Source organism: Sycon ciliatum, chromosome 1 (assembly GCF_964019385.1).
Source record: "Sycon ciliatum chromosome 1, ocSycCili1.1, whole genome shotgun sequence".
NCBI lineage: Eukaryota > Metazoa > Porifera > Calcarea > Leucosolenida > Sycettidae > Sycon > Sycon ciliatum.
In genome coordinates, this window is record NC_088643.1 from 83,403,210 (window position 1) to 83,428,713 (window position 25,504).

The following is a 25,504-nucleotide window of genomic DNA, read 5'->3' on the forward strand; positions in this document are numbered from 1 at the left end:
CTCCCCTCCGTTCTCAGGCGTTTTGTTTTGTCTCCTTCCTCCCCGGTCCTTGTTGTTTTGGCTGGTGCGCCCGTGGGCCACAACTACTAGAACTAGTGAAGTGTTCGTCCGCACACTGTGTGCTCCCCGTAAGTAGCTTTCTCCAGCTGTACACGTACGAGAAGGGGAAAGTCACCTGTACCTCGTATTCCCACTGTTAGTGTTAGGTGTTGGGTTCTGCAGAACGACAAACAAGTGCAAGACTACATGAGTAACTGTTCTACTTTGTAGTGCTAGTAGTCTGTAGGCTAGGGTAAATCTACATTCATCACTGATGATTGTAGCCTGTAGGTAGTCCGGACTCCTGTAGGCTGTAGTATTTCAGTCCCCAGACTAGCAGACCCAACCCAATACAGGATATTCTGGAGTGAAGATAAAGCAAGAGACGCAGCTCCAACTCGACTGTCCGGGCAGGGTCAAGCGTCTTGACCTGTGTGCCCACGCAATCGCTCGTTTCACAACGAGAGTCGAGAGAGTTGTAGGCAAGTAGAGGCCTTTGGCTTTGTCCACTGTGCAGAATGATACATGTGTGGTGTGTTGTGTTGTGGGCAGAGCTAGAGCAGCGAGACCAAGTACCATGAGTAGACTACGGTCGATCGGTGATCGATTGAGCTGTTTTGCGTTTTCACACTCCTTTTATATCAAGTACCATGCCATATGCCAGCGCTCTGACTGCATCGTCGGCACGTGGTCTTGCATTCGAGAGGATCGTGTTGCAAATCGGCACCACTGCTATGCCCAGGCGCTAGGCGCTAGGCATGGGTGTAGCTAGCCGCAACTCTGTTTCGCACACAATGTCATGTCAGTGACAGATGCACTGACCGTACATTAGATTCGCTCGCGGTGCAGCACACAGGGGGCGACGCTGCATGTATGATAAGACGAGCGTAGAAACACCGCAGGGCTGGGGCGACGGTGTAGATGAACGAGCAAACTGTGTGTGATTGCCGAATATGCTGACACCGGTTTTGGCGTCCTCTATTTCGCACTCTGTCTATCTGCAGGTATCTCAGAAATCGGGGGGAAAATTGACGAGAGAAAAGAACTTTGCTGGTCATGCTCATTGCTTCCTCTGGTTACAAGGCGCTCAGTAAAGGTAGAGGTGGTGCTGGGAGAGGAGAAGAAGAAGAAGAACCGGTAGGTGAAGCCTGCTGTGCGGAGCTACGGATGTGGTATGCTATGCAGGACCTTCGACTTGTATTAGTAGTTTTCTCGTAACTGGCCCGAGCGACTGTATGATCACTCATTCACACCTAGCCTTAGGTCTGTGCCTGCTGCATTGCCCCGATCGGGGTTGGAACACAACCAACACCCGTGTGGTAGCAATAGAGTCAGCCACCACGGCATCCTCCGCTGCTTTCCTTCTCTCGTCCGGATGCGCAGACAAGCAGGCGGTATCGTGCTGGTTCGCCTGCTGCTGGCATGGCGAATGCAGGTGCCGCGGACGCTAGCACTGCTGCTTCTGATCCTGGTCAGCCTATGCACATGCGGAACGGAAGGTCAGCGCACGTGTGTTGGAAGAAGTCTCCGAAAGAAAGAACTACAGAATGAGACGGCGATCTGCAGCGACTACACTCGAGCCATTTACTATCTGGACCCGTCAGAACAGGGCGAGCGATGGATGATCTTCCTGGAAGGTGGTGGTGTTTGCTCTAGTATCACAGAATGCAAAAACAAATACGCCACGCAGTTGTATAGAATGTCTCACGATAAAACTGTGTACAGTGACACGCTGTGTGGAACGGATGTATTTGATGAGTCGGACCCGGAGAACCCATTCCGACACTTCAGGCGTGTCATGCTTCCCTATTGCACGCAGGATTTGTACATTGGTGGCAACCTTGGCACGAAGACGAGGGAAACTTTTGATAAGAGCATAGCCAAGGACGTCATGGACAGTAAGACAGACCCAGGATTCGCCTATGCTGGCAACTATGTGTTTATGTCACTGATCCAGGAGTTGAAATCACTTGGCCTGTCCAATGCTACGGAGATAGTACTGGCTGGAACCAGTGCTGGTGCATTGGGAATCATGAATCACGTACGATGGGTGCAGGAGCAGTTCCCAATGGCAACGGTCCGTCTTCTGGTCGACTCTGGATGGATCGTAGACTACAAAAGCATCGCGGCACGGACCCTGTTCACCGAGTATGCTCAAAGCAACAGTGCGCTGTCTGACCGTCCAGCATGCCGGGTGATCTACAACGGTCTGCCATGTTGTATCAGTCCCGTGTGTATGTTATACAACACACAAGTGGGAGTACCGGAGAGTATACCCATGTTGATCGTTACAAGCACATTTGACCTGTTCATGTTGCAGAGAGCTCTTGCAGCTGTAAGGGCTCCGAATCGCGGCCTGTACGTGAATTTGATTGCCGACTACGGCGGTGCTGTCAACCAAACACTGAACACGGCGCGAGCACGCCGACATACCAGTATTATTCAGACGCAGTGCGGTCAGCATACATACCTTGTGAGCACGACACTATGGGCAACTACAGAATTCCGGCGTGCCGCTGACCGAAGCATTAATCTGCTGGGCCAGTTTCAATATACACATATCATCGAGAGCAGCGTGTGGAGTCGTTTTGCGCTCGACAACGGCGCAGCACAACGGCCATCGTTGCGAGACCTCATTCGATCCTGGTACAACCTGACGTTGGAGAATCGCACCATGACCGTAAGCGATCGGTGCCAAGGATTCCTGTGCAATTCTCGCTGTGTAGACACCCTGGAGTTGATGGAGAGCTCGTCGTCTTTGAGCACGGGTTTGCAGATCTTTGCCCTGGTCTTTGCTATCCTGCTCTCAGTTGGTGCCTTTCTCATCAAGATTGGATTAAAGATCCACATCAGCCGGATACACCACAGTTTGAAGAAGTTCTTGAACAATCCGGACACTTCTGAGAAGCTGTCCGACTGCTTGCCGGAAAGTGCCGATGTGAGCGTGGCGTGTCGCAATCTCACCTATGAGCTGACCATTCCAGTGAAGGCCAAGGTGGATGACGAGGAGGACCTGCTGGAAGGCACAACGGAGTACTCCAAGATCCACAACAATGGAGAGATGTTCGTGGATACACCCCTACCTGCTAACAACGGTCGGATACGCAGATCTATTAGTGACCCCGGTGATGGGCAACGTGTCACACACAAGAAGAAGCCGCTCCGCACGTACAGCCTGCGCTCAAGTCACGAACAGCGGCAAGAAGCAAAAGTGCCGACAACACAAGTCAAGGTGAGGCAAATCTAGCCTTATGGTGTTTTGCTGATCCATGTTGCAGGCCTGCAGTGCAACATGTCATGTGATTGGTATTTTCATGATAATACTACCGTCCCATTGAAGCGGAGGACGGTACAGGAATTCCACAGTACGAGCACTCATCAGCGTGTGCCACATCCCAGTTTGTGTTTAGAGTGCCGGAAAGAGAGAGAGAGAGAGAGAGAGAGAGAGAGAGAGAGAGAGAGAGAGAGAGCGGAAGAAGAGAAGAGAGATTGAGCGCAATGCACTCAATTTCAGTCTAGCCTTTATCAAATGTATACATGGGCATGTGCGTGCATTCACTGTGTGTGGATGTGCATGCATCATAGTGTGTGTACTTGTGCATACTATCCACATATAGGTCATCATAAACGGTGTGACGGCATACTTCAACTCTGGCTCCATGGTTGCCGTCATGGGCCCATCCGGATGCGGCAAGACCACGCTGATGGATTTGCTCACCGGGCGCCGAGCCGGTGACGTGAGTGTAAGGATGAATTGCCCGGCCCCGTGACTTTGCTCAAACGTCGCCATGTATGTACACAAGTATGAATGCCGGTGCCAACACACAATTGTTCCATGTAGAGACTGGCCAGAATGTAGGAAATGCATAGCATAGTGTAGCAACAGCACATGTACTGGGTCAAGGGCAATGTTCTCAATGTGATCTCATGTACTGGGTCAAGGGCAATGTTCTCGATGTGATCTCATGTACTGGGTCAAGGGCAATGTTCTCGATGTGATCTCATGTACTGGGTCAAGGGCAATGTTCTCGATGTGATCTCTTTTCCACAACAACAACAACAACAATAACAGGGTGAAGTATTGGTGAACGGTCACCCGCTGGAATCTGTCCACAGCTGGTACCACCGCAACACAGGCTATGTACGCCAGCTAGCAACGCCCTACTACGACCAGCTGACCGTGCGCGAGAACTTGCTGTACAGCGCACTGCTGCGCCTGCCATCCACGCATACCAGGTCGGAGCTGTTCGAGCAGATGAAGATGGTCATACAGGAGGTGAGAGCGACTATGCCCATAATTGTTGACCAAATTATACAAATACGTTTACTTCGATTGTACAGTGTAATGCGTGTGCTGGTAGTATGGCTGCCCTTATGCAGTTGTGTTTGAAGCGTGAATGACAATATAATGCTACTATTACTTCGAAGTATGTGTTAAGAATGTAATGTACTGAAAACCAGTATTGGAAGCCAGTACTGTGTGTGAGAGTCTTCCAACCTGTCCTTGTCTGGATCTCAAATCAGCAGAAAGTTCCGCTTAACATGCTGGGAAGACGTGGCGATCTCACCCAACTCTTGTTCCTGATGAGCACAACGGCATATGCTGGTACTGAGCAAGTCCCTGTTTGGAGCCCATAGTTGTACTGAAACATGCGACTCGTGCCACGCAGGTGCTGTGCCTGTGCGGTGACAGAGTATTACTGGTGACAAGACCGTAAATCTAGGTAAATCTAGGTAAATCTAGGCCCAGAAACACTACCGTGGTGTACATGTAGCCAGCTGCTGTCGTGGACATGGACATCCAGTCGATTGACCGCCGGGGGCCTGCGCCCTCAGCCCGTACAGAACAGTGCACAGTCATGTTGTTCCGATGCGACCAGCGCGTTGCAGCGCATGTGTGTACATGTATTGCTTACCTACGGCTGCATGGCCAGCGCGCTGGGGCCGCTAGACGTGCGACCGGATTTCCATGTCCACGGCAGTACTTGTACTTCTCAGCAGGATCTGAGACTGTTTCGCATGAATTCTAGTAGTTATGTGGTCATGGTTGGACTATTCACGTGAGTTCAGGGGCAAATTGGTACTTTTTTACCAGGGAGTAGTACAATACCGGGAGGTGACACGGCCACACATCCGGGATTACGAGCTTTGCCTCACAAAAAAAATACAAACCGCGCGAAAATTCAAATTTTTGCTCTTTTGACAGCGCTGAGAAACCTTCAAATAGTGACGAGAAGACCAGACGTATCCCTTCGTGACAAGCTGCCACTTGTTCTTTTCAGCTCGAGCCTTTTTTGGGAGCTACTCTGGTACATCGTCCACACTGCTGCCAAGTCTCGACTTCCCAAAATGGATGGAAGTGACGAATATGGAGGACGCTATCCTAGGTAAGTAACGTGATGGAATTTTCTCATCTTGACATGGTGTAACACGAACCTGAATTTCTCATTTGGACCCACTCGGACACCTCACCAAGTTGGGATATTTCGAAAGTATACCTATTTGTCTACCATTCTACTTCATCTCAACGTGTTAGCTTATGTAACTCTTTGTAAAACTCATTCTGAAAATTTTGAAACTTATTAATTTGTATAGACTTGAACATAATGTTCAAGATCACTTGTTTTCAGCACTGAATGAGGCCAGGCCTGCTTGCTTTGTTGCTTTTTTAACCCCCAGAACCCGTGGACAGAAGAGGAAGAGCGACGACTTGGGTGCGGCTGCGAAGTCTGCCTGCCCAACGCCAATTGCTCCTCACCCAAAAAGTAAACAAATTATATAGCAGGAGTGGTTTCAATGCATTTTGTTTTGGGGATGTTGGTGTGTACTTATGCAGTCCTAGCGTGTTGAGCAATAGCAATCATGAGAAGGGTATAATTCTGCAATACAACATTGTTGATTATAAATATGACACTGAAGCAATACTGAAACTACGTTTTGGGGTTGTATTTGTTTTCATGCGTGTTCTACAGCGCACCCCATTGACGAAGATCATCCTTGTATAGACGATGATAAATACTCTCATCTGACAAGGTTAGTTGCACAGTTCTACCATATGTGTAAGGTGGACGTCGGATATAACATGGCTTATCTCTTTTTGGTATGCCATCTACTGCACAGAACACGTCATCAGAAGTCACTGCCTGCTGCGAATAACAGCGCATCGTGTATGACAATCTCTTCACCAACAAGTGCTACCCGTAAGTCAGACAGCAGAGTACAGTCATTCAATAATAGCCAAGTAAGCCCATGCTTTATATGCTTATATGACAATAAGCTGATGGAGGAAAAACAGATCCAATTACATAAAAGTACGCCCAAAAAAGCAACGGCCAAACACGCACACACCAGAACAATTTCAATGCTCTTCATGCACACCAACTAGGCTTATAAATCTGCACAGTGTACGTAAATGAAATATCTTATCCGCAGATCGCATCTGACTTGTTTGATAAAACCTGCAGCAAAACAAAAGCACAACACAGACATATCGATGAAGCCTGTGTGGTTTTATGTTTGTTCTGATTCATACAGCCTCTTGTCCATCGTCACATGAAGAACATGGACAGCCGCAAGCTGGAAATGATTTCTCAACAGCAGAGAAGAACGATACTATCACGTTCACACCCTTGACACAGACTTGCGTCATAGTGACATTTGCGAATAGCTGCCCCTGCAGTATAAAATTTATTTTATTTTGTGTTTCTCTCTGACGACTATAGCATCTGGATTCGGAATAGCCTTACTATCTTGAGACGGGTCAGCCATACCTGAAACATGTTGTTCATTGTGACTAAAACTTGAGTCAACATTATCTATTCCCCTAGAAACGACGTGAATAACTAAATGTAATACAAATTAAATTAGGAAGAAAATTTCACTCTTACAAGCCGCCCACGTAAATACTGGACACACTGAAGGTACCCGTGCGAAGGCCAGCTGCTACTTGATATCCTTCGTAGGATTCATCCTCATCACTCAGCAAAGACTGATGGATTCGTTCCCTACATCGTCAAAACAAACTTCAAAAAGTACTGCTCGAAAACTTCTTGACAGCATTCTGCCACTCTCTTCAAGTCGTTCTATGAATTTTTTTGAAAAATGCTACGAAATGCTACGATAAATGGTACGCGAAGTACGATATTTCGTGACGTTTCCCGGGACACAGCGCGCGAAGTGCGATATTTCGTGACGTTTCCCGGGACACAGCGCTCCACAGAAAAGTGACCTGAGGCAAAGCTCGCCCGCCTGAATGTGTGGCCGTGTCACCTCCCGGTATTGTACTACTCCCTGTTTTTTACCACTGAACTCTGTCTGTGTGACTGTGTGTAAATTGATGTCTCTTTGAAGGTGCAAGGAAAAGTGCTCGTCCACCATTGTTTCCATGCGTTTTGTTTGTTTGCTCAAGCAATCAGGTGTGAACAATTTGCTTAGCGCTGTTGCCAGTGTTTTATGGCTAGGCTCATTTAATTAATATAAAAGAGTCTAACCGTAAAACACAAACAAAAACAGTGATAAGGCTGCATGAAAACCTCCTCAGTCCCTGTTGGCACATGATTATAGTCATACTTCAGCTGTCAAAGATATCAGAGATTGTGCATCCCCAGAGTGACACAGCTTGCTGGGAATTGCTGGTACTTGTGGCGTGCGGCCTGTCTGAATACTTCAAGATACACGCAATTATTTGCCGGCCTGGAAATCTCAAAAAAACAGAGCAGGTGTAGTTGTGTTGCACTCCTGACAATGCCGTGTTGTCAGAGTCAGTGAACCTATCACCGTCGTACAATAGCACTGCCCACTGAGCATGTTGAGACTGAGCAATAGACTTGTTTCTTCATCAACAATAGTTGCGGCAAGTCTTGGAATGTCGATGTGCTACAATACACACAGCTCACCCGATGTCCAGAAACCCAGTTAGCTGTTGGTCATTGCAGTGTTATGCCACAAACTCAGTCAGGTGATTAGAAGGCAGGTTTTGGGGCTCATACTGGCCAGCAGAACTACTGTTTGGGGGCCGGCTATTGCTGCCAGCCAATGTTCATGTATTTGTACTTCGAAGTAGGTGCGCTACTCATTAGGTGTCTGCTCATTAGCAGCCAGTACATGGCAATGCCACGATGCCTACACCACAGGGAAGCCTTCAGCACCTGGTACATGCAGTGAATTGTATCTGCACTGCAGAGAGGTTCAGCACCTGAGAGTGCACTGTGAGAGGGGGGGGGGGGGGGGGGGGGATTCTTACACTGCATGGATCCAGAGCTAGCAATGATGTCCGCATTGCAAAATGAGACAGGTACCCATTTTGTAAGTTTATTTCTTGACGAAAAATTGCAGGAACTCTATTGCTAACTGAATGCTGGAGCTTTGTGCTTTCTCACTGCTTTGTATCACGCAATCCAATTGTTTGAACTACTCAGTAATGCAGTGCACTGTGCATTATAGTATATCATACAATTCCAACAGCTGTGGCTCACAGCTATTGTTTACCATGTTTCCTTACCCCATGCTGTGTCATGTGTGAATGCATATATATGTGTGCACGCATGTGTGTATGTGTGTGTGTGTGTATGTGTGGGGGCATGTGTGGACTGTGTGTGTGTTTCTCCACTACCCCTGTACGCCTCAGGTTGGCCTTAGTGAAATTGAGGAGCGTGTAGTTGGAGGTACGACTGGCGGTGGCATCAGCGGCGGAGAGAAGAAGCGGTTGTGTGTCGCCATGCAGCTGATGAGCATGCCCAATATCGTCTTCTTGGACGAACCCACATCCGGTTAGTAGCTTGGCCGACAGCAGGACATGCATCATTCAGCGTTTGGTGTCGTAGAACACCAGTATTAGCTGTGCTGCCCATAGCCTCAGTCTCTGTGCTTATGAGTATTGAGTATGATGTCTTCTGCGGTGTCCTCGAGTCCCATGCTGAATGCTGTGCATGTCTGCATGTCTGCATTTGGTTAGGCAAATCGGAAATCCAATGCCTCTCATGACGTATCGTCTACCTATACAAATGCACAGTTCACCGTGGCAGTGGTTGAAAGTGGCTAGCTGGCCGCAGTGTGCTCTGTTGTGAGCACTGTGTCGCCTAGGGATACGGTGTGATCAGTCGGTCTCTACATAGTACTGGCAAGTGCTCTGTTACTGAAGAGCAATTGTAAAGAGGCAGAATGTGATTGTCCTCTGTGCTGCTTCGACTAGTACCTATTCCTGCTGATCACTACCTATTCCCACTGCTTGCTACAGGACTGGACTCTACTGCTGCCAAAGAACTACTCAATGTACTGCATATCATCTCACAAGGCAACCGCTTGGTCGTCGTCTCCATCCATCAGCCACGTCCGGAGATCTATCACTTGTTTGCTCGCATCTTGTTCCTCTGCAAGGGCAGGGTAAGTCGCATTTTGTTCCTCTGCAAGGGCAGGGTAAGTGCATAATGTATACATCTTGTTCCTCTGCAAGGGCAGGGTAAGTGTATTATGTATACGGTCACTGTGTAAACGTCACTCAGCACTTGAATGTCGTGTGCCTGCACAATGGCCATGCTTGATCGTAGTTGGGCTTTTTGTTGCCGCTGCGTAACTGGATGCACATACTGGCTTTTTAAATAAAGTGAGGCTATTTCTGGCTATTTCTTGTTGCAATTGTTTGCTTTCCTTTCCTCCCCAAGGTTGCCTTCTACGGTCCTCCGAGCAAAGCCGTCGGGTTTTTCATGCAAGCTGTGCAGGATCGAAACCCAGAGTCGTTTGAGAAGCTGGCCTCCGACCCGGAGAAATCCAACCCCGCCGATCTCATTTTGGACGCGCTGAACGACGAACGCAACCAGGAGTGCATCCTGGAACACTACGATGATAGTGCCGAGCCCAAGAGGATCCTGCAGGCTGTCAAGAAGGCCAAGAAACAGGCTGGAAAGTCCAGTGTGTTTGGCATGTGAGTTTCCCAGTACAGTACCAGCGCATCCCAGCAGGCTTTTGAGACTGAGTCAATTTGTTGCATGCATGGCAAGCAACCAGCTCATTTAGCACACGCACACACACATTGCTTATGAACTCTTCCAATGACAACACACTGGGAATAGAGCATTGTTATCAACTTCAAGTCATGGGGGACTGAATCATAATAGCTTGTCATTCCCTATTGACCGGAGTATTGTTGATTTGCAGTGTCACTGTTACTACTGTAAAACCGGGAATTTTCGGTTGTGTAAATTTTTTCGGTATTTCCCAAAATCAACAGTTCGGTAGCGCGAACATTTTGGTAAACAAATTTTCCAGATCCAAAAATGCATTTTGCACACTGTGTGGCATGGCATGGTTGGATTTTAGGTCGCGGTCTAAAAAAAACCTGTACTGATCGAGGTTACCGAAAACAAATCTCCACCGAGATTTTCCGGTTTTACTGTACTTAGGAGAAGGCTTTTGAAGCTAGCGCATGTACTGCGGCGGCCATCACGACACTACTCCAGAGTACTAGTGACTGAGTCACTGACCGTTGCTGCTTGACAGGCTCTGGGTCATTTGTGGATCATGGTGCATTTCAAATGATGCGTAGGCCGCGTTCAAGATCTCGTACACTACTCAATCACTGAAGTACAGCTGCGCACACTGAAATCCGACCAAAACGGTGTAAAACTCAGTGGCGCCCAGAATCAGTTCCGGTTACATGTGCATGTGTACATCCAGCTGCACGTGTACCACATCCAGGGTGTCAAGGGCTGTGCACGTTGAGGACACCACATGTGTGCCTTGAGTTGGATTTCACACATGTGTGCCTTGAGTTGGATTTCACTGAGCGCAACTGTACCGTACAATGTTATTATCGGCATATGTTTGTGATGTGTAGTCCCCATGGTCGCTCTCTCTGGAGTGCTCTGCTTGCGTTGGATGGAAGGATGGCAAGACAGTCATGGGGTCAAGCCATATACTTGCCTCTTGTGTTCTTCTTCTATGGCCTCGGAGTTGGTAAGGAGAAGGCGGCAAGAGATGTGTGTGTGTGTGTGTGTGTGTGTGTGTGTGTGTGTGTGTGTGTGTGTGTGTGTGTGTGTGTGTGTGTGTGTGTGTGTACTACTATCGTTGCTATAAGAGAAAATCTGTGGATGCACAATCCAGTGCTTTTGCAGACTTGCGTGCTTCTCTTGCGACGGGCGTATACAAGCGTATAATATGGCCCGCGATCTGCTAAAACCACCCTTCGGTGCTGTGTAATTTTTCGGAGAAAATGATGAAAACGTCAGCACGTCTCGATTTTCTCATCATCGCAGGTGACAGTCATGGCGGAAGGAGGACGAAGGCGCTCGTTCGCACAAATTGTTGTCGGATTCTCGGCAGCGGAGTCGTCAGCACTGCCAAATGACGATAGATCGTTCTTCGGGTGGTCAGATCAAGATTCTGACGACCAGAGCGATGACGAATCGACCGACGCCTCTCCGCTCGTGACCCTGCCGATCGCGCTTGCGATCGATGCGGAGGAGAATTTGGACGGGGCGCCAGCGCTACAGCCAGCACAAGCCCTCGCCGCCGGAGGACAGGGCCAACCTAAGAAATCCCGTGCCCAGGCGGCGCCCAGTACTGTTGAAGAGGTACAGGCGCGAGTGGACAAGGGCTGCAGTTGTGCCGATGTCAACTGTTTCAAGAACGTGTCACCGGATACTCTACTCACTGCACGCAACACAGCGCTCGCAATAACGAACGAGGAGCTGTACTGTTACGTCGCTGGACAGCTCGATATGTTGAGATAAAGACGACGCGGTGCAGTTACTTCTCACCATGGAAGCATTGCACACCGGATACAGCGCGGAGAAAGGTTCCGAATTTCCGATCCACTTATTGCTATGAAGTGGATGGTGACGAAGTGTGCCAGACTGTTTTCATGTACGCACATAATCATGGTAAAGGAGTGGAAGCTAAAACAAATTAAGGCGGATGTCTATGACTATGAGCATGCTGTCCCTCCCCCTCAGTACGCATGTGAGGGTACTTTGCCCTGGCCTGGAATGCACTGCCTGCAACTTTGCCTTTGGTGACATCAATGGACTTCCCCAGCCTGCTGCCCCCAGAGGCCTGCTCCAACTATTACTTACCTGCCAGTGCCATGTGCTACTACCAAGAAGCATGTGCATACTGAATATATCAAGGCTGGAGGAACAGCAGCATACACAACATTCCTGAAAATATGGAGCAGCGAGTGCAGTGATGTGATAATAATCAAAATATGTGTGCAGTGTATGTTCCGATCTGCAGTCTCAGATCGTAAGGGCAAGCACGGCAGAAACTCGCTTTTAAGCACACTGACGCACTCAAAGCTCATATTGACGAAGCTAACGTGGCCCGTGACCTTTATCAAAAGTGTATTACTGCCTGGCATCTGATCATCTGCCAGTGACGCTCAAGACGGCTGGAATTTCACCGCAACGTGCAAAGTACTTGCACCAACAGATTCGTCAGCACTGACACGCAGAGAGCAGAGATATCACCTTCCCAGCACCAGACCAAGCAGACCCAATGTCCTAATTATTTGTTCAGAACATACATAGTAGAATACTGGATAACTGTGCAAAATAGTTTTTTCTCTGTACATAGAGAGGTGTATGACAGGTGTATGAAGCCTCAGATACGAATTATAGTGTGAATATCAATTATTTTCGGCATTTTTATTCACCAAAAGCTTGCATAAGATGGGTCATATTTCAATGAATATATACAATTTGAGCCTAATACTTCACCATATGGTTGGGCAATGGCCAGGGACCAAATTCCCGCCAAAAACTCATTTTCGGCAAAATAGCACCAAAGGGTGGTTTTAGCAGATCCTTGGCCATATGGTACATGGTACATGGTGTATTACTAGTATGTGTGCATGCATGCATGTCCTTTTTTCTATGATATATGCCAAGGGGGGGGGGGGGGGGAGAGATTAGGTTATCTGATCCCAAGACCACCAATGGACAGCCATCGTGAAGCATGCATAGACTGATGAAATGTGCCGAGAGCATACAGATAAAGCTTGTTGTGACAATGCACATTAGGTGTGTGCCAGATATCATATCCCCATGCTCTCAATATCCCAGTTTCTTGTCATTGGTGGCCAGGAAACAATGTCACAGAGGCATTATCAGAGCCAGTGCCACTGGTATGGCCGGTGCAGCCATGGCAGTACCAGTTCTTATCTATTCCAGTGTTCATGGGCTGGTCAGTCTGCAATTGATTTTCTGGAAGTATAATTTATGAAAAGAATTCGGGTGGACACACCCATTCCCATAGCGCTGCATATCACATCCGAACCAGTTCCGTTATTTTACAACGTTTCGGCACTTGGCCATCATCAGGTAATAACAATGAATACCGTGGAAGCCACACAAGAGCAGTATATACGCAGAGTGTAGCGCCAAAAAAGATGCGAATTATGTCACCTAGTATGACAGAGAGAGAGAAAAGGCGCAACTAGCACATCACGGAGGAGAAGCAGCAGAAGGTAGCGCGCATTGTGCTCTATGAATGGCGTTGCGCAGAGTGTAGCGCCAAAAAATAAAATGATGCGAGTTATGTCACCTCTATACAGAGGGGGGGGGGAGAGAAGGTGCAACTGTGCACATCACGGAGAAGAAGAGCGCGCCGTTGCGCTCTACGAAGTGAGGGTACATGCCAGATAATTATGGTGTTAATTCTAGCACAGGATCTAGGAGGGGAGCACGGAGCCCCATGAGTCAATGCACTATGAGGTTAAAACTTCCATGCCAAACTGTTACCACCAGGGACGCGACGAGGCATCAGGAATAGAATGGTTTTGAGTGACCCGCCTCATATTATAATTATTCAGTGATATTGAAGTAGCAGCAGGGGAAGCTGAGAAAATTCACAACAAATCCCATCCGGTGCTTATGTTCACATGGGGCTTGGCATCACGAATCTCAATCGCCTCGCGCAGTTTGCGACGGGCTCGATCAGGCTCTCTTCCTATTACTTCAACTGCAGAGAATGCACTTTGCCCATAGTTAAGCTTACATCCAGGGTGAGTGGTGCGAAAATGTTGGCCCCATGGCTTGTCGAGTTCCTGGCGTCTTGCCTCACCATTATGTTCTTCCAGGCGAGTTTCCAGAAAGCGGCCAGTCTCACCAACATATTGTTCCGGACATTCTTTGTACTTCAGCTGATATACAACATTCTTCTGCATACATACATCCTGTCCCCCGGATATACACGAGATACATGGCCCCTTTGGGCGACCTCTCTTTTTCGGTTGTAGCGGATTTGCAGCCTTGACACATAGAGGAGGAACAAGGGCGGAGCGACACAATGTGCGCCTCAGGCTACCAGTGTGCTCATATATGACTCTAACCGGAATTTTATACTTTCTGATTGCTTTATTCACTGCTTGATGTACTTTATCTGACTTATATGGAAGCTTTAGAAATGCGCAGCATGGGTTGGCATGGCGACGACGCTTTGGCCTTATGGAGGCAGTGCGTGCCTCTTCAATGATTTTCTCTGGGTAATTGTTCAATCTTAATTGCTCATGAACCATCGCTTCACTTTCTGCACGCATTCTGGTATTCGATGAGAGCCTCTGAGCTCTTAGGAATTGTGACGAAGCAACTGCCAATTTGATATGGTGGGGAACTGCCGAAGTATAATCAATGAGTAGACCACTAGCACATGCCTTCTGGTACAGCTTGTATGCCAGCTTGCCTTCCTGGATCATAATTGTGATATCCATATAATTTATGGAGCCACTCACCTCGCTGAGCTCATTATGTGTAGTTGATACTTGGGTGTGCAGAGTTGAAATGCTGCACAAACCGCACTCTGCGTATATACTGCTCTTGTGTGGCTTCCACGGTATTCATTGTTATTACCTGATGATGGCCAAGTGCCGAAACGTTGTAAAATAACGGAACTGGTTCGGATGTGATATGCAGCGCTATGGGAATGGGTGTGTCCACCCGAATTCTTTTCACAGATGAAGCTGCAGGAAGCCTCAGCCCTTCTTCAAAGTATAATTTATGTACTTGTAATAATCTATCCTCATACACTCCTCGCTAGATTCTCCCTCCTAAAACTGTCCTTACTGTTCAGTGATATACTGTTCAGTGGTATACTGTTCAGTGGTATACTGTTCAGTGGTATCATACTGTTCAGGGGTATACTGTTCAGTGGTATACTGTTCAGTGATATACTGTTCAGGATATCTGTTGCTAGAGGAATGTGTAGCTGAAACCGGCAAGCAGACACTATACATAGGGCTGGAGATTTCTCCCCCCCCTGGGTTTTTAAAAATCGGGCATGGGGAAATAATGGGTCCTGTAGCCAATCTAGGGCTGTACCACCTCTCAGGACTCGGCTGGCCAGCCCGGGCCTGATTATACATGTGCTGTGTAACTGAGAATATCTGTACTCTCTTTGAGCTCCGGCCTTGGTTACTGTATACCAGTCGTATCTTATGATTCTTATCTCGGATTCGCCGACCTGTTGACCTTCTTGTCCACCATGTACATTTCAACATTTGTGATCTGTGGCTGCAGGTATTGCGTACTATCAGGCGAATAGAGGTTTTCTTCTGCTGGCTGCGTTCAACTTGTTGACCAATATTAGCTTCCTGTTTGTCAGTCCAGCGCTGACTAGCATTCTGCTGGGACGGTGCCTACACATATTTGAGATGGAACACGGTAGGTTTGCACTTGTGATGAGCGCCTTCTCTACCTATTACCAGTGGCAGGAGAGTAATGTCAGGTGCCCAACGCACTGGGTGTCTGCTTCAGGCTGTAGTGGTACTGGCATGTACTCCTATTTCGAAATCCAAGCGTCTTTCTTGCTTGGTGCTTCTATATTCACGTTGTCGAGGTACATGTATGCAGTTTTACATGAAAAGTCCCTGGTGTCCCTAAGTTATAGCGCGCGTTCCAGTTTTCTAACCTGCCTCGTCCTAACTTAGAATAACTGTCTATTTTGGATATTCGTTGGCAGCCAATGTGTATGTGTACTGTGTAGAGAGTAGGGAACACCTTCGGCGGGGGGGGGGGATGACCCCGGAGCTTTGTAGAGCATTGACGGCCGAGCCACCCTCTGTATGGGTAGGGAACCACCCTCTGTAGGGGTAGGGAGGTACCACCCTCTGTGTAGGTAGGGAACCACCATGTGTGGAGGTAGGGAACCACCATCTGTGGTGGTAGGGAACCACCCTCTGTGGAGGTAGGGAACCACCCTCTGTGGAGGTAGGGAACTACCCTCTGTGTAGGTAGGGAACCACCATCTGTGGAGGTAGCGAACCACCATCTGTGGAGGTAGGGAACCACCATCTGTGGGGGTAGGGAACCACCCTCTGTGGAGGTAGGGAACCACCCTCTGTGGAGGTAGGGAACCACCATCTGTGGGGGTAGGGAACCACCATCTGTGGGGGTAGGGAACCACCCTCTGTGGAGGTAGGGAACCACCCTCTGTGTAGGTAGGGAACCACCATCTGTGGGGGTAGGGAACCACCCTCTGTGGGGGTAGGGAACCACCATCTGTGGGGGTAGGGAACCACCCTCTGTGGAGGTAGGGAACCACCATCTGTGGGGGTAGGGAACCACCCTCTGTGGGGTAGGGAACCACCCTCAGTGGGGGTAAGGAACCGTGACAACCCTCTGTGGAGGTAGGGAACCACCCTCTGTGGAGGTAGGGAACCGTGACAACCCTCTGTGGGGGTAGGGAACCACCCTCTGTGGAGGTAGGGAACCACCATCTGTGGAGGAAGGGAACCACCATCTGTGGGGGTAGGGAACCACCCTCTGTGGAGGTAGGGAACCACCCTCTGTGGGGTAGGGAACCACCCTTAGTGGGGGTAAGGAACCGTGACAACCCTCTGTGGAGGTAGGGAACCGTGACAACCCTCTGTGGAGGTAGGGAACCACCCTCTGTGGAGGTAGGGAACCACCCTCTGTGGGGTAGGGAACCACCCTCTGTGGAGGTAGGGAACCACCCTCTGTGGGGTAGGGAACCACCCTCAGTGGGGGTAAGGAACCGTGACAACCCTCTGTGGAGGTAGGGAACCACCCTCAGTGGGGGTAAGGAACCGTGACAACCCTCTGTGGAGGTAGGGAACCACCCTCTGTGGAGGTAGGGAACCACCCTCAGTGGGGGTAAGGAACCGTGACAACCCTCTGTGGAGGTAGGGAACCACCCTCTGTGGAGGTAGGGAACCGTGACAACCCTCTGTGGGGGTAGGGAACCACCCTCTGTGGAGGTAGGGAACCACCATCTGTGGAGGAAGGGAACCACCATCTGTGGGGGTAGGGAACCACCCTCTGTGGAGGTAGGGAACCACCCTCTGTGGGGTAGGGAACCACCCTTAGTGGGGGTAAGGAACCGTGACAACCCTCTGTGGAGGTAGGGAACCGTGACAACCCTCTGTGGAGGTAGGGAACCACCCTCTGTCGAGGTAGGGAACCACCCTCTGTGGGGTAGGGAACCACCCTCTGTGGAGGTAGGGAACCACCCTCTGTGGGGTAGGGAACCACCCTCAGTGGGGGTAAGGAACCGTGACAACCCTCTGTGGAGGTAGGGAACCACCCTCAGTGGGGGTAAGGAACCGTGACAACCCTCTGTGGAGGTAGGGAACCACCCTCTGTGGGGTAGGGAACCACCCTCAGTGGTGGTAAGGAACCGTGACAACCCTCTGTGGAGGTAGGGAACCACCCTCAGTGGGGGTAAGGAACCGTGACAACCCTCTGTGGAGGTAGGGAACCACCCTCTGTGGAGGTAGGGAACCACCCTCAGTGGGGGTAAGGAACCGTGACAACCCTCTGTGGAGGTAGGGAACCACCCTCTGTGGAGGTAGGGAACCACCCTCTGTGGGGTAGGGAACCACCCTCAGTGGGGGTAGGGAACCACCCTCAGTGGGGGTAGGGAACCGTGATTATTGGCGGCATCAGCAGTCTTGTAGTTACTACTGAAGTAGTTCTCATCGTTCTTGTCATGGTGTGTGTGTATGTGTTGCTGCAGGCGACGGGGTGATGCGTGTGTCTCACCTGGTCCTGCATGCCTTCATACACATGACGGCCGTCACGCTGATACCGTTCATAATGCTCACCGCTCTCATCTTCTACATGGTGTCCATGGTGGGCACGTTCACTGACTTCCTGCTCATTCTGCTCGTCAACCTGACGGCCAACGGCACTGACGTTGCCATAGTGATCTTGATCTGCGTCGCCGTGCCGGAGTATGCCACGCCCATAGCTCATGTGGTCTGTGCGTACGTCACGTTCTTCGAGGGCTTCCTCTACCCACTACCGGACATCCACACGGCCATCCGGGTATGTTTCTGAGATGCATAATTCAGTATTACACCAGGCATGTGAGTAGCAGTGAGAGTGCTGGAAACCGGGCCTGGGCCGATGCTCCCTGCCTGACTGGTGCCTCTAAACGATCAAGGCCATGATAACCAGGTGTGACTGTATACAGTGTAGAGTGTAGCAATCGGGGAAAGGGGGTACATCGTACAGAGAGTCGATTTCACTTGGATCGGGGTGTCCAGACTCTTAGCCTAAAGCCCTTTGCAAACGTTCATCTCCTTCTTCTTTTACCAGCCCTTTCTCAAAGGTATCAAGCCGAGGGGTAGAAAATACTAGAAATGCACGACTTAAAGTATCTTTGCACCTGCCGGGATTACATTCAGATGGTGTGGTGCTGCTCAGTGAGGTCTGATCGAGTGAGTCAGCGTTGTGCCCTGCGCCAGTGAACATCCCAGTGTCCATACTCAACTTTCGGCAGGTCCGGGGGCTGCACTGAGTGCCCGGCGTGTACTTGACTTGTGCAATTGGATTTCATTGAGCAGCTCTGTATGTGATTGTACAGCTTGATTGCCGCTTCTGCACTCATGCATGCACAGTGCACCCGCGGCTTAGCTGCGCTTCACCCATCCACAATTCATCCGTGAACACATGGCCAATTGAATTGAATATCACTGCATCCCCTTTCGCGTGGCATTTGCTGTCAGGAATATCTGTGGATCAGTGCTCAGCTGGCATGTCAACATGTGCATACAGGAACCTGATCACACACTTGAGAGGGACGAAAAGCGTTTCTTCTGTAACTCTGAGTTTCACGGTTTTAACCGATCATCAGACAGCAACTTGACTACAATTTTCAGAAGATAAGATTGATATAGGCTGCAAGCTTGGATCATAGCGCGGATGGATGATCCGGGCTGATAGTGTAATTGTAAAAATGCGTGAGTTGGTTGATGGGGTGCAAAAATAGGCGCAAAAAAAAGAATACACTTTAGGCCTAGGCTCATGCAACCACATGATCATGTATTTCACTTTTCCACCTGTTTTCACACATTCACGCTTCTTTTTGCGAGGAATTGGTGTACATGTGTGTGAATTTGGAGAAAAGGACAATCACTGTTTGGCACATCTGAGCGCAAAATTTACCACCGCTGGCATGATCTCTTTTAACATGTTGTGTGTGGTGTGGTGGTGGCGGCTGCGTGCTTTGTGAAACCGTTGCTGCTGTTGTCGCTGTGTCTGTAGTGGCTGATCTACGGTAATCCCAACTACTATGCATTCTCGGCCGAGATGAAGATACTGCTCGATGGACGAAGTCTTCCATGTGACCAGGGTTCAATCTTGCAGTGTACTGAGGAAAATGGCAACGCTATTCTCACAACGTAAGTGTCATCTCAGTTTTGAAGAAATGACACAAAGCAATAATGACATCCGCACTGGGCTGAGATGGCCATGACGCTTGCTGTAGCCCATCTACAAGTACACATTCCCCAAGCAAACTATTCTAGTATATCCTGAGCAATATTTTTTGTTGGTTGGAAGGTGATCCGAAGTCTTATTAACAGCATGTATCTACAGCTGCTGTTACTGTTGCCCAGTTTCTCCACTCGAGTATGTATGCGTGTGTGCCCCCCCCCCCCCCCCGGACACACGTATGAATAGTTGTGTTGGTTTGATTGTGTACACATTTCAGATTTGGCTTTGATGATGCTGATGTGTACCAATCCATGTTGATCATGATGGGCATGACAGTATTCTATCTCATACTGGCTATGATCATGCTCCTACCCAAGGGCTATGTTAAGACCTACTTCAGCGTCCGGATCCACTACTGGTTCAGCTCGTCCACCAAGCAGCCCGATGACTCGTGAGTGACGCCAGTAGCACTGGGTTGCAACGGTCATGCATATAGTCATGTACATATGCATTGCTGTACGCGGGAGTCCATGTCGTGTTTCCCCGGGCCGTGTATGTTTTGCATGTGATTATTACCAGCTGTATTGTAGCGTAGATCTACGATGTGAATATTATGTGTGAGCACCTGTAAGGGGATCAGTCTATATATTATACAACAACAAAACAACAGCCTCCGTAGCCTGTCTGTTCCCGGTAGCATGTAAGATGGGGCCTGAAATATATGACATGCCGCCGGCAGAAGCTGTAAGCCAACTTGCTGCTGATCTAATGATCAGCCCGTGAATAGGATATCTTGAGTAGACAGGCTGGGTGTTGCATGACAAGGCAGAAGAGGGTCACAAGTTGACAATGTTGATCTAGAAGTGCATGGTAAGGTGCATTCAAACTTGCTAGCACACCCTATGCTGGCCTAACGCTATGATTAGCCATTACAGTCCATGATCAGCGTCGGATAAGTTTCTAGCCGGTTGCACTGAACATACTCAGCTGTGCATAGAATACGGCTAAACAACTGAGTCACTGTATAAGGAGTACACGGAAGCAACATGCGCGTATTCATTGTTATGTTCCACTCATATTATTTGATGTACAGAGAACTGGCAATCAGCAGTGACCCTAATGAAGATGACGCCAATGATGACGATGATGAGGAAGCACCTCTGATAGGTTCAGGAGGTGTTGCCGACCCAGATGAACACCGTGTCAATATCGTGTAAGCAAAATACTAGTAGAGGCTGACACTGGACAGCGAAGTGTGCACTGTATGCTGCTCAATTCTGTGGCAAGATCTCGAAACATTTGTGAAGCTGTTAGCTGTTTCCTGTGGATGTGCTCCTGGTCGGTTGTATTCTTCTCTCCCATTTAAGATGCTTGCTAGGAGTTAAAAAACAAAAAAAACTTTAACAGGTATGCTGCTGCTGTGTGTTGTTGTTGGCATGCAGGCAAGGTCCACTGCTTCACACCAGCTCTGTCTGGACCACCATGAAACGCCAGGCCACGCAGCACAACATGAACCGTGGCCCTGGCGCTGTTATTGTCCCCATGGCCGAAGAAATACGTCCCCGGGCACGCACTACGTGAGTACTTGTTGACTCCATCTCCAACCCCCCCCCCCCTTGGGCGTGCATAAAGCACTCATGTCCGCGTGTGATCCAGAAGATGATGCAAAGACAAGTAGTCAGTCTGACCCGTGACTGGGTATAGTGTAGGCATGCAGTATACATGTAGGTATAGATCAAGTTGAGAGCGCATGTCAAAAGCGTGCTCTGGTAGACCGGTCTGCAAGTATGTGATAGGCACCATGAGAATGACATATTTGCACACCAGTAAGCGAACGTGGAATATATATCCTTGTAAAAGAAGACCTTGACTTTGATTTGTGGGCAGCCGGGGTGCAGCGTGGGCAGCCAAGGTGCAGCGTGGGCAGCCGGGGTGCAGCGTGGGCAGCCGGGGTGCAGCGTGGGCGGCCGGGGTGCAGCGTGGGCAGCCGGGGTGCAGCCGGGGTGCAGCGTGGGCAGCCGGGGTGCAGCGTGGGCAGCCAAGGTGCAGCGTGGGCAGCCGGGGTGCAGCGTGGGCAGCCGGGGTGCAGCGTGGGCGGCCGGGGTGCAGCGTGGGTGCAGCGTGGGCAGCCGGGGTGCAGCGTGGGCAGCCGGGGTGCAGCGTGGGCAGCCAGGGTGCAGCAGAAATAGGCATCCTATAAGTACAGCTACAGCTATGCTTGAAATCTGCGAAACACGTTCTCGGTATTTGCCGCTCCATTGAACTTGTTCGTGTGTGTGTGTGTGTGTGTGTGTGTGTGTGTGCGCGTGTGTGTGTGTGTGTGTGTGTGTGTGTATGTGTGTGTGTGTGTGTGTGTGTGTGTGTGTGTGTGTGTGTGTGTGTGTGTGTGTGTGCATGGTGGTTGTGTTAATACGGACGGCGTTGGCTGCTTTGCGTTTCATGTAACTACAGGAGTGGCGGTGGCAAGGGAACTCTGATGCGTCCCAAGTCGACCATTGCTATATCCACGGTCGGTAGCGGCGAGGCTAGGGTCGGGCCCAAGCAGGGCACGTGGGATTCTCTGCTCCACCGACGTGCCTCCAAACATAACAATGCCATGCAGACTATTCTAGCCGAGGAGAGAGCCAGGCCGTACGCAATGAAATGGAGAATGAAGACGCAGGCAAAGAATGGCGGAGACCAGGATGTAAGCGGATCCATTGCAACCAGGCTGATGGTCAGCAGTGTGATCAACTGGAGCCGCACGGTGCAGGAGAAGCAGCTGGAGTCACGTCGCGAACAATCCAAGCGTCAGATCAGTGGTCACCGCAAGCTGATGGAAGACAGTCTTCAAGGACTGCTCTCTCAGGTCCGTCAACAAACAGATGGTGGTACTGGAAAGTCACCAGGCTGGGAAGCAGCACGCAACAATTGGCGCAGGGCGACAAAAACTGCCAAGCGGGAACGATTGAACAGTGCTGAGCAAGAGGACGGTGGCGATGTACCTGATTCAAGTCGGCCGGAGCAGCAGCAACAGCAACAGCAAGACGAGGGCGAGAAGAAACCGCGTCACTCTTCGTTAGACCGGGGGAAGAAGAAAGTGCAAATCGCTGAACTGCCACATATCCTGGAGGAGTCGGCATCAGCATCTCCCACTGACGTACAGAGTTTGGACAGATCACCACGGCCTCGGTCAACGCCGACGTCCCCGCTATCACCGGTTACACCGTCCGGGGCATTCTCACACTCGCCTCCTGCATTGCAATCAGCCATGAGAACATCAGCAGCTTCATCCGGTGTCAGCTCCCAGGGCAGCCCGGCAGGGATGTTATCCAGGCAGCCCAGTGACACGGCGAGTGCCAGTGGTGCCTCTTCACTACCATCACATTCACCACCTCTATCGCGCTCGGCCAGCCAATCGTCTGTTCCGACTTCCCCGACGTCCCAGTCATCGTCTTTGTCTGAGACGCCAAACCCCTCGTCACGCTTGCCCATTCCGCTGCTTAGTGAGGAGCCAGGAAAACACCGGCGTATCTCCTATCATCAGATGGTTCTAGAGGGTCACCCCAGTTCTCGTACTAAGCGTGCTGACATGCATGAAACAGCATGCTGAATGCTGGAGCAGCAAGGGCAATAATGACGGACAAATGACAATGTCCTTTTGAGATTATCTATAGCAAAGATCAATACAAGCTAGCAGCCCTCAATACAAGCTAGCAGCCCTCAATACATTCAGCCAGGTGTCCCGGCGCAGTGTTGCTGGGCGTAACGATTTTTAAGTTTGCACCGCGATTAGAGTAACAGCCACATTTCTCCCTTACCCCCACCCTCTAGCGTCAACCACGTGAACTCCTCACACGTATGTTTGCACATATCTACAAATCTCATTGCACTTGTGTCCAACCAGGCTTTCCTACTCTGTTCATATGAATACTTCCCGAAGTATGTTGCAGAGTCGCCGTCCATGATCCCCATGAGCCGCATCTTCTCCACCTGGTCTATTTTATATATTTTGATGCTGAAACGAATGATCTGTCAACCGATGTCCATGGTGCTCCTCCCACCTTCTTCTTCAGTTTGTCGGCCTCAAACAGGCAGTTTGGTGCTTTTCTTTTAAATATTCTATTGGCTCCCAAGATCATAGTTACTGTTTTTAGGTTCAGTGCAGTCACCTGTTCATCCACTGCCCTGACCTTATTCTCCATGATACTGATCTTCATGGTTCGTTTCGCAATGTCTTTTTTGTGTGCTGAACTTGAAGAAGTTACACTCTTACAGTTTCAGCGAGTTCATATTCATACTTTACAGTTTTGACAACGAACGGAAAACACACACACACACACACCAGACAGTTCCCTGCGATGCCGGTGTCCTCGTGTTGCAAATAATTATAAGGGCTTGTGTACAAATACATGTACATGTACTGCAGTTCTTGGATGCCAATGCTCTCCAGCTCCTGGACTGGATGAAGGGCCAGTGGTGTAACATTTCAATCTCTGTGGATTTACTTGTAGCCATCACGTCGTACAAAGAGCACACCGCTTACCGGGGCATTCCATGTACCACCACTGCGGGTCTGTAAAAGTCACATTGTACATGTAGTCTGTAGAGGTGATGCAAGTGATGTCGTTGTAGTGGCGGAACCGCTTATGGGCGTTTTTTTTGTGACAAGAAATCTTGCGTTTTGGACATTCAGACTGGTTTGCACTGTTTTTAAACTTAAAAAGTTTATCAAAGTTCGCAATTTGACGCCTCTCGCAAGTTTTACGTGTCAGACATCACCCGTTTCACAGTACATGCATGACAAGCTTGAGCTGGAAAACAGCCCAAAGCGACTTCTGTGCAGAAAGCTGTATCCAAAGGAGGGTTGCGTACAGCCCTGAAGCTATCACGGAGAGCTGTATCCAAAGGAGGGCTGCATACAGCCCTGAAGCCGCTATCACGGATAGGGGGAAGACTGTGTACACGGTCTTGCCACGTGATGTGAAGTTCCACCCATCGCAGGCCCCACACAGACTGGAGCCAGAGTTGCACACTCACGGGGTTGTGTACTCTTGGTAATACAGTCTCATTGCCGCTGCGAGGTGATCACCACATGCCACGGTGTTTGTCCTCCTACCTTTTTTCCCACTGTTCCATGCAAGAAGGCAACGGCAATGCCTGTTCATATTCTGGTAAAGTAAAATAGAATACCAAGCAACCAGCTCTCGTCATCAAGCCTCACTGTCATCCATTATACTGGGACACGAGAATATATTCCGTCCCACTTCATAGCACAACATCATCAGTGACTTCAAAGTGGTTTGAAGCACTAGAACACCCCCTGCTGCCATAGCATAGTTTTAAATATTTTACATGGTCAATCATCAAGAGAGGGGGGGGGGGGGGGGGGGATTGAACTGTTTTATCTATCGGTAAATCAAAAATATTTGCCGGGTTGGAAGGAGGGGTGTCTGAACGTCAACCATAGTTTATAACTTTTAATAAAAGCAGTCAGTCTATTGCTTGGCTATTGCTTTGAGTCTGTGTCCCTCTGTCGCCGGCTATCAGCGTCTTTCTGTACAGCATCATCTGCTGACCTCTGCGCTCTGTTCCAGCTGCGATCTGCCTTGCCGCCTAGCTCGGGTGGTAGCCACAAGAGCTCTGCAAGCAATGCCGGCTCCTTCACATCGGAATATTTGACGGAGTAGAAGCGCGGCTCTCGGCTGTCGTAGATCTCCAGTTTGTGTAGGAGCGCTGACGGATGCTGCGCCGAAGTCTCCACGAACGGCACCACGTGCTGTGCGTCGACGAGGTAGTCTGTGCGCCGTCCCCACATG

General features: G+C 49.6%; 1 protein-coding gene and 1 long non-coding RNA gene across 3 annotated transcripts; both read left to right on the forward strand.

Moving 5' to 3' along the window:
* On the forward strand, positions 1-24,029 carry LOC135805918 (uncharacterized). Of its 2 annotated transcripts, none has more exons than XM_065320038.1 (15): positions 1-128; positions 1,044-3,271; positions 3,657-3,782; positions 4,112-4,315; positions 8,666-8,807; positions 9,275-9,420; positions 9,699-9,958; positions 10,871-10,989; positions 15,546-15,689; positions 18,004-18,314; positions 19,536-19,672; positions 19,984-20,157; positions 20,800-20,919; positions 21,149-21,283; positions 22,158-24,029. In XM_065320038.1, exons 2-15 carry the CDS (start codon positions 1,415-1,417, stop codon positions 23,296-23,298), a joined length of 5,016 nt encoding a protein of 1,671 aa, XP_065176110.1. In that variant the 5' UTR covers positions 1-128; positions 1,044-1,414; the 3' UTR covers positions 23,299-24,029. The 2 variants fall into 2 exon arrangements, with proteins under 2 accessions (XP_065176110.1, XP_065176111.1); XM_065320039.1 differs by lacking the exon at positions 1-128 and adding an exon at positions 195-521.
* Positions 6,158-6,734, forward strand: LOC135805919 (uncharacterized). The gene is made up of 2 exons (XR_010551184.1): positions 6,158-6,239; positions 6,574-6,734. It is a non-coding gene; the product is annotated as an uncharacterized LOC135805919 (long non-coding RNA).
* Positions 24,030-25,504: the final 1,475 nt, after the last annotated feature.

What these genes read in the sequence shown, in the direction of transcription:
- LOC135805918 (XM_065320038.1), top strand. Translation starts at nt 1,415, where the DNA reads ATGCGCAGACAAGCAGGCGGTATCGTGCTGGTTCGCCTGCTGCTGGCA. An exon ending in CTTGGACGAACCCACATCCG is followed by an intron (nt 8,808 to 9,274) that starts GTTAGTAGCTTG and finishes TGCTTGCTACAG; the next exon opens with GACTGGACTCTACTGCTGCC. An exon ending in CTTCTATGGCCTCGGAGTTG is followed by an intron (nt 10,990 to 15,545) that starts GTAAGGAGAAGG and finishes CTGTGGCTGCAG; the next exon opens with GTATTGCGTACTATCAGGCG.